Source organism: Cebus imitator, unplaced genomic scaffold (assembly GCF_001604975.1).
Source record: "Cebus imitator isolate Cc_AM_T3 unplaced genomic scaffold, Cebus_imitator-1.0 Scaffold237, whole genome shotgun sequence".
Classification (NCBI taxonomy): Eukaryota; Metazoa; Chordata; class Mammalia; order Primates; family Cebidae; genus Cebus; species Cebus imitator.
The window spans coordinates 3,132,333-3,140,871 of record NW_016107552.1 but is presented as its reverse complement, the minus strand read 5'-3'; the positions used below and the strand labels follow the sequence as shown (position 1 = coordinate 3,140,871).

The 8,539-nt window shown below is 49.5% G+C and overlaps 1 protein-coding gene across 1 annotated transcript in view; it reads left to right on the top strand.

Moving 5' to 3' along the window:
• SGSM1 (small G protein signaling modulator 1) overlaps window positions 1–8,539 on the top strand; it is an 87,171-nt gene that overhangs the window by 28,009 nt on the left and 50,623 nt on the right. Inside the window, exons 4-9 of the mRNA XM_037727694.1 lie at window positions 531–693; window positions 2,891–3,043; window positions 4,522–4,589; window positions 4,811–4,956; window positions 5,079–5,210; window positions 7,260–7,384. Coding sequence (XP_037583622.1) covers window positions 531–693; window positions 2,891–3,043; window positions 4,522–4,589; window positions 4,811–4,956; window positions 5,079–5,210; window positions 7,260–7,384 — 787 coding nt within the window. The remainder of the gene's footprint in view (window positions 1–530; window positions 694–2,890; window positions 3,044–4,521; window positions 4,590–4,810; window positions 4,957–5,078; window positions 5,211–7,259; window positions 7,385–8,539) is intronic.

The window sequence follows — 8,539 nt, the reverse complement described above, 5'->3', positions numbered from 1 at the left end:
TGCATATGTAAGTTAAAAATAAGATATCTAAGAGATCATCTCCTGAAATATTTTAAAGCCATGGGCAGATTAGGCACTATTTGGCCATTCATGCAAAACAAAGTATTTGGTAACTCAAAACAAAACAAAAAACCAGAAACAAAGTGACGAGACCAAAACTTCTCAATATTCCTCCTAGCACATAGCATAACCTTGGTCAAGCTCTATCCCCCAGAGCACTGCTCTTTAGAGCTTACATTTCATGTCAAGAGCTTACGTTTAATTTTGTCACAAGAATTAGGAAAGGTAAATCATAACAGTTATCCGACACCCATCAGGTGCCCAGTAAGAAATACTTCTTATGTAGTCGCTTTCAATATACACCAATTACGTACCTGTACAAGTGTGAGCTCCCCGTCTCTGGGTAAGACAGAAGGTAAGAAGATCGAGAGGGCTCTCCACGGTTCCTGTGTCTGACAGAAGCTCTGGGCCATGCTGGGTGCTGGGAAGCGTGGGCAGGGCAGGGCCTGCTGACTGCCATGTCCCCGCAGCGGCTGTGGAGGCTTGCGTCCTGCATGGGCTTCGGCGGCGGGCGGCCGGCTTCCTACGCAGCAACAAGATCGCAGCTCTCTTTATGAAAGTGGGCAAGAGCTTCCCACCGGCTGAGGATCTGAGCCGCAAGGTGCAAGACCTGGAGCAGCTGATCGAGAGCGCGTGAGTGCAAAGCATGGGGCGCAGGTGGGAGCAGCTTCTCAGAGAATAGTCCACAGTCCTCTCTGGGCCCCAAGAGAGCCTGCACCACCCATCACTCTCTTTACTCTCCATCCTGCTCCTTAAACCCACCAGACTCTTTCCCACCCCGGGGTCTTTGCATGTGCCGCACCCTCCACCAGGCTCACCCATCTGATTGTCTGTAGCTGCTTTCTTGTCATTATTCAGACTTTGCGTTAGCTCAGAAAATTCCAGTCCTCACCTCATCTTCTCTTCCGTATCACCCTGTTTATTTTCCTCCCAGTTGTTATTGATTGGCCATCTGTAGTTACTCATGTAAGGTTTATTTGATTGTTTTCTGTCTGTCCCACTTGATGCTGAACCCCATGAGAGCAGGCAACTAGATCTGTTTTTCCCCATTATGTCCCAAGCATCTGGGACAGTGTCTAGAACCTAGCAGATGCCCAAGAAACAATTGTTGAGTGAGTGCCTACTGGGAGCCAGCCACAGCCTGTTCTAAATGCAGTGTAAACAAAGTTTGATGGAACCAATATGGACTCTGTCTGCATGGAAGCTGCCCACCTTGTCCCCACTTGCCATCAACTGGCTCCCCATCATATCACTGTCTGATATGACGCAAGGGCCCCATATCAATAGGCATATTATATCACATTCCAATACACTGATGAGAAGTTTAAAAAAACCCTCATATTAAAGTAACCTTTGAAGGGGAGAGGTGGCTTCCCTCCCTTGTCGTGGTGGCTGGTGCTGTGTGTTGCGGGGAGGCTCATGGACGGAGTGCGTGCGTGTGAGCACCTTCAGCCAGAGCCACTCCCTGGGAGGTCCTGACTGTACAGCCAACCCCCCTGTCCACAGCCTGGTCAGGGATGACAAATTTGGTTTCAACTCCTGGCAACAAATGTGATGCTGGTGGCTTCCCAGATGAATGTGCTGTGATTTTGAAGCTGTGATCGGGTGTCCTGGGGAAAAGCACATGGACTGATTGGTCATATCTGTCAAGGGCAAAGGTGGGGAAGACGCAAGCATGTCAGATGTTTGCAGTCTCTGCTGTGGGTGGTCACTCCACTTCACTGGATGAGAATGGCCCTTTTCTTGGCTCTCAGGCCCTGCCTGCCCAGGGCTACTGGCCAGAACTGTGTGGTGGTCAGAGCCCAGGATTTGGCTCTGCCAATTCCCATTTGGAATAACTTCTCAGCCAGCTGGTCTTTGGGTACCTTCCAGTGCATCTGCTAAGTTCCCAGGTGTTTGCAGATAACTTCTTAAAGGGTTAGATTTGTCGTGGGCCTTCCACAACACTGGGAGTGACCGTCTAATGGAGGAATTAGAGATGCATTTATTCATATATGCAATCATTCATTCATGAATGTTTACTAAGCCTCCTGTATACGTGAGCCACTATGCTGGGCCCTGGAGATACAGACATGAAGAGGGCCCATGCTTGCCACATGGCAGCCTCTCAATATTTTATTTTTTAAAAAATGAGTTGCCTATTTCATATCCTCAAGATGACAGTGTGGAGGGGAAGACAGAAAAGTGAGCAGGGAGTTCAGCTGCAGAGGCTGACGGCACAGACCAGCTTTGGTTGGTCCAAGAGGGCTTCCTGTATGTAGGAGGAGAAGCCCTCTCTGAGACCTGAGGAGTGAGAGGGATCCGCCTGGGAGTGGGTGGGGAGGGAACCAGGAAGAAGCAGCAGCCCAGGGAAAGGCTTCAGATGAGATGCTGGTGGCCTCAGACATCTGCACATATCTCCGTCTGGCTGAATCATGGAGTGAGAAGGGTTAGTGGTAAGGAGATTGTTGGAGAGGTGAGTGGGGCAAGGTCTTGGAGCTCTCTGCCTACCATGTTGAAGAGCTTGCTTCCCAAGGGCACTGGGGAGCCACCGAAGGATCTACACTTGAAGACTCTTGGCTAGCACTTCTTTCCAGGAGAGAGAGGTGAGGGGGTATCAATATGAGAATCTGGCTTCCTCATTGGCAGTGTAGGAAAGTGTCTGTTTAACCACATCTGCACACTCACCTGGTATTATTATTTTTTCAACTCCTGACCAGCTTGCTAGCAGCAATGCGGGCTCTTGTTGTTTAGCTGCCATTCCTTCATTTCCCCAAGAGAATCTCTCATTTGCCTATTGGTCCTGTGGATTTGCTGTTGTATCTATTCCCCTCCTTTATTGGTCTTGAAGGAGAAACCAGATCCAGGGCCTCCAGGAGAATGTGCGGAAGCTGCCAAAGCTGCCCAACTTGTCCCCACTTGCCATCAAGCATCTGTGGATTCGCACGGCCTTGTTTGAGAAGGTCCTGGACAAAATCGTGCATTACCTTGTGGAAAACAGCAGGTGAGAGGGAAAGACCAGACACCTGACCATACTCTGCCGCCACCTGTTGGCCGTCATGGGAATTGCACCCCCAGCACAAGCTGCTTTCTTTTTTACCTTGACAGCCACTAAGTTTGAAAATGATTAAATGCTTGGAACCTTGGGAAGATTCATGAGCTTAATGGCAGTGCATAGGGATCCTGGGTTTCTTCCTTCTCCTGTGGATTACTCCACCCAATAACTGTGTGGCCCTAGAGAATCGCTTAGCCCCTCCGTGCCTATTGTCTCTTTTGGTAAATGGCATGGAGATTCCTGATACTCCCAAAAAGTGAGAAGGGAATTTGGTGAATATTCAGTGTTTTGCAAATGCATGGTGAGCCTTTTCACATTTTCTCCACTAGCTTAATCTGATGTGAAAGTTTTATAGTACAAGCCCTCTCGTAAGCATTCATCCATGCATTCATTCATCCAGCAAATATTTAGTGAGCGTCTGCTGTGTACTGGCTCCAGCCCAGATGTCAGGGATACATTGGTGATGCCTGTCATGTTATAGAGCTTGTACATCATCTTAAGAGCAGCGAGGAGCCATGGAAAAATTTATTATGATGCACCTCATGGCCAATATGCCTCTCCCGCCCCCAAGAGGTGGCAGGAAGGGAGAGAGAGAGAAAGAGAAATATCTCAGAATCTCCCCATCTTTCAGAATATGAAAGTGCTGGATTAACCACATCTTTACAAAGCGGATGCTTTTATTAATAGTCTTTGCCCCTTTGCAAGGAAAATCTCCATGAAAGTGGAGAGAAAAGTCCCTCTTCTCATGAAGTTCACGTGCTTGCAAGGAAAACCAGCTTACACAGTCATGGTGGTAATATGTGATGGGTGTTCCAAGGGAGTGTGGTGGTGTTTCATTTTCTCCCGGTGGTCAGGGAAAGTGTCCCAGATGGTGCAACCATTAAGCTTCCATTTAAAGATGATGGAGGCATCAGCCAGGTGATGGGATGCGGAACAAACTGTTTCTGGTGGAGGAAATACAGGTGCAGAGCCTCGTGGCAGGAGAGAAACTGCAAGAAATCCGAGCTCTGGATCTCCAAGCGGGGGGATCACTTGAGCCCAGGAATTCAAGAGCAACCTTGGAGACATAATGAGACCCTGTCTCTACAAAAAATTAAAAAATTAGCCAGTTGTGGTGGTGCATGCCTCTGGAGCCAGCTGATCAGGGCTGAAGTGGAAGGATCATTTGAGCCCAGGAGTTTGAGGTTACAGTGTGCTTTGATTGTGCCACCGCACTCCAGCCTGGGCAACAGAGAAAAACCTTATCTCAGAAAAGAAGTCTTTCTGTCAGCCCTATGAACTATATTATTATTATCCCCATTTTACAGATGGGGCAGCTGAGGCTCTGGGTGGTAACTAAATTGACACTTGGGATTGAACTCTGGTCTGTGGATTGTATGCCCTCTGCTGGTCCCCATCCAAACCTGCATATTTTCTCCTCTTGCTAGCAAATACTATGAGAAGGAAGCTCTCCTGATGGACCCTGTGGATGGCCCCATCCTTGCGTCTTTGTTGGGTAAGTAGTCCTGTGCACTGAGCTTCATTTAGACTCTTGGTCTTGAGTCTCAGGGGCACCTTCTCAGGGACTCTCTCACCCCTGTCCAGCCTCACCCATTGAAATGCAGCACTGTCCTAGCTGGCTGGAGGGGAGGGTAGTGAGATGGGCAGCCACCTGGTGGTCAGTGAGTGGGAGGACTTTCCGTGACAGTGGGTTCCCAGCCCCCACGTGCCCCTCAGTGGGGCCCTGTGCCCTAGAATACACCAAGATGAAGACTGCAGATCACTTCTGGACCGACCCCTCGGCTGATGAACTTGTCCAGAGGCACCGCATTCACAGCTCCCACGTGCGTCAGGACTCGCCCACCAAGCGTCCTGCCCTCTGTGTGAGTGGGGTGGACAGTGGGGCTGTGTGTGGGAGGGACCTCACATGGGGGCAGGAAACGGGGTAGGAGCCCTCAGGGTCACTGCAGGCCTCATCCCTCTATCTCCCCTCATGCTCTACCAGATCCAGAAGAGGCATTCCAGTGGCAGCATGGACGACCGGCCATCTCTCTCTGCCCGCGACTACGTGGAGTCCCTGCATCAGAACTCCCGTGCCACCCTGCTCTATGGCAAAAACAACGTGCTGGTTCAGCCGGTGAGAGGCTATCGTGGGCCCAGCTCTTGCCCTGAGGGTCTCACTCCAGGCTGTAGAGGAGGAAGTCCCTCTGGTTCCAGGTTGCCAGTCCATTCTCCATCTGTCCACTCACCCATGCACAGATCCACCCAGGCAACACTTATTCAGTTGTCCATCTATATTTACACCTGCCCGTCCTTACATCCATCCATCCATCCACCCACCCATCTTTACTTTCATCCATCCACTCATATTTACATTTCATATATCCGTCCGTCCATCCGTCCGTCCGTCCGTCCGTCCGTCCGTCCGTCCGTCCATTTATTTTCCCACCCATCTCTCCACTCACCTGCATCCCCAGGCTCCTGTCTGCTCACTGTCTTCTCACTCACTGATTTCCGCAAAGATTTCCATGGACCGGCTATGTGCTGGGTGCATATGATGTCAAGATCTTCATTCTCATGGCCAGTATTTCTTGATGCTTCCTACACGTCAGGCACTGGGCAAAGTGTTTTCTACTGTATTAGCTCTTAAACTTCCCAACGACCCTTTGAAGCAGGTACTGTTTTTACAGTCCTCAGTTTATCAGATGGTGATACTGAGGCCTGGACAGGGGAAGTAAGGTGCAGACAGTTATGATTTGAATTCAGGCCAGCTGATGCCAGAGTGAGTGCCATCCTTCAGTCACCTTCTCTGCCCCATGACGCGGCTGGGCTCCAGGGATGAGTGGTAGGCGAGGCATATGCGGTTCCTGACTTCATGCAGTGTCTCCTTCGGCTGTCCCCTGCCCGGGGCCATTTGGTTGCATGGTCATTGTGGTGTTTGGGAAAACCATCAGCCACTTCATCTCTGCAGCCACAGTTTTCATCACTGGGTGATGTTGAGCAAGTCACATTTCCCTCCAAGCCTCCGTATCTGCGTCACAGTGGGTCCAAAACCCTATTGCCACAAATCTAAGAAGCCAAAACACTAATTTAAGACATACCGTTTCTTAACATAATCTCAAACAATTCAAAATGCTATTTAGATTATATACAATTTTTTTTTTTTTTTGCTACTTAGAAATTTTAGCCTATACTTTTCGAAAGAGGTCTTTGAAACTTATATGGATGTAGTTTTGTTCTTTAATCTATATCACTTTTACAAGTAACACAAAGGGAAAATATCATTGAAATACATTAAGATAGTCTTCAAACTTCTTCAATTCAGAGTTCCATCTTCTCTATCACTTTTTGACTTGGGAGTCATCAGTGCCCGCATTTTTCCATACATCATTTTCTGTTCCATCAAGAGAAGGAGTTGGCAATCATCCGGGGGCCAAATGTGGCCCTCCACTTGTTTTTACCAATCAAGTTTTATTAGAACACAGCTACAACCTATGACTGCTTTCAGGCCTTGCCGGCAGAGTTGAGTGGTTGCAGCTGAGCTTGTGTGGCTTCCAAAACCAAGAAATATTCCCTGTTTGTCCCTTTACACAAAACGTTTGGTGGCCCCTGACCCAGCAGCACAGGAAATACAGCATTTCTTGCAAGAATGTCCACTCTCATCTCAGGAATGTTTTTTTTTCTTGAGACGGAGTCTCGCTCTGTTGCCCAGGCTGGGGTGCAGCAGTGTGATTGCAGCTCACTGCAAATTCTGCCTCCCAGGTTCAAGTGATTTTCCTGCCTGAGCCTCCTGAGTACCTCTTCCCACTTAAACCTGGCCAAGATAAATGTCTTCTGTTTTGAAAAGCGTGATTTTCAGTGGGGCAGAGCCTCCTTCCTGGTTCTTAAGGAACCTGGGGTCAGGGATGCTTGAGCTCAGGAGGAAGTCATGAGTGTGGAAGTGGTGGGGGTGGGAGGCTTTCTCCAGCTGGATGATGTAGAACCCATCCGGGAGGCTGGCTGCAAATGGCTTTGCTTAGCATGGCCATCTGGAAGGAAGCTTAGGGTCCTCCAAGTGGCCAGGGCCTTGGAGGGCTTAACCCAACCTCTTAGTTCCGATTAGGTGTACTTGAGTCACATGGGCTGGGACCTATGTCCACAGCGACTCCAGCACCATGGCTAGACCTGAGTCCTCCTCTCTCTGCAGAGGGACGACATGGAGGCTGTGCCAGGGTACCTGTCCCTGCACCAGACGGCTGATGTCATGACCTTGAAGTGGACACCCAACCAGCTGATGAACGGGTCTGTGGGGGACCTGGACTATGAGAAGAGGTAGGGCACTGGGTCTGCTCTGCATCCCGTGGGTCCCTCCACTCCCCTTGGCACAAGGAAGCTCCTCCCCTGGGGAAGGGAGGCTTGCATCTCACCCTGCTTCTGCCCGCTACTCTGCCTGGCTGTTAGGGCCCCTTGGCTCAGCCTCCTGGGAAACTCAAAGGCTTGGGAGAATCTGGAAACCAACTGGAAGAGTCCTAGGGCATGGGAGTTGGCAATGCCGGGGAAAAAATCCAGAGGGAGAAATCTTTATGAAGCTCTCCTACGCCTGCAAATGGCAAATATTCTTCAGTCTCTGTCCTCCCTTCCGTCACTCAGTAAAACATGAAGGCGGGAGGTATTAGCGAGTATCTGGTCCAGGGCTGTGTCTCCCATGAAATCCTGGGATTTATAAGACCCAGCAAAGGCTTTAGAGTCATGCTTGAAAGAAGTGCTGGGACAGGGGATTCCCTGCTGCAGTGCCTGGGCTCCAGCTCAGTTAGGGAAGACTGCAGGAGGAACAGAGAAAGCCATGGTGCGGAGGTGTGGCTGGTTCCAGTATTTCAGGCTGAGGAGCCTCGGCTGCTGGTGGGGAGGAGAAGCAATGGTTCTTGCTGCTCCGAGTCCACATCTCGTCTTAATTTTCTTTTACATTTTATTGCTTTCCTAAAAAACCTTTTTACAATGAAGCATTTTTAACCTAAAGATAGACAGAACTCAGGTACCCATCACCCTGCCCTCATGGCCACAAACCCATTCCCTCCTCCCCAGGAGTCTGAAGCAAGAGGCAGACATGATATGATTTCATCTGTAAATATTTTAATGTACATCTCTAAGAAAATAAGGACTCTTTTCAAGAAGCATCACCAGAAGGCTATTACTGTGTTCTGTTTAATGTGAAGGCTTGGTGTGGTTAACACCAGACTTTGGAGTAATTACAAGTGTTCTCGGTTGGACGTGGTGGCTCATGCCTGTAATCCCAGCACTTTGGGAGGCTGAGGTGGATGGATCATGAGGTCAGGAGTCCGAGACCAGGATGACCAATATGGTGAAACCCCATCTCTGCTAAAAATACAGAAATTAGCCAGGTATGGTGGTGCACGCCGGTAATCACAGCTACTCAGGAGACTGAGGCGGAAGAATTGCTTGAACCCAGGAGGCGGAGGTTGCAGTGAG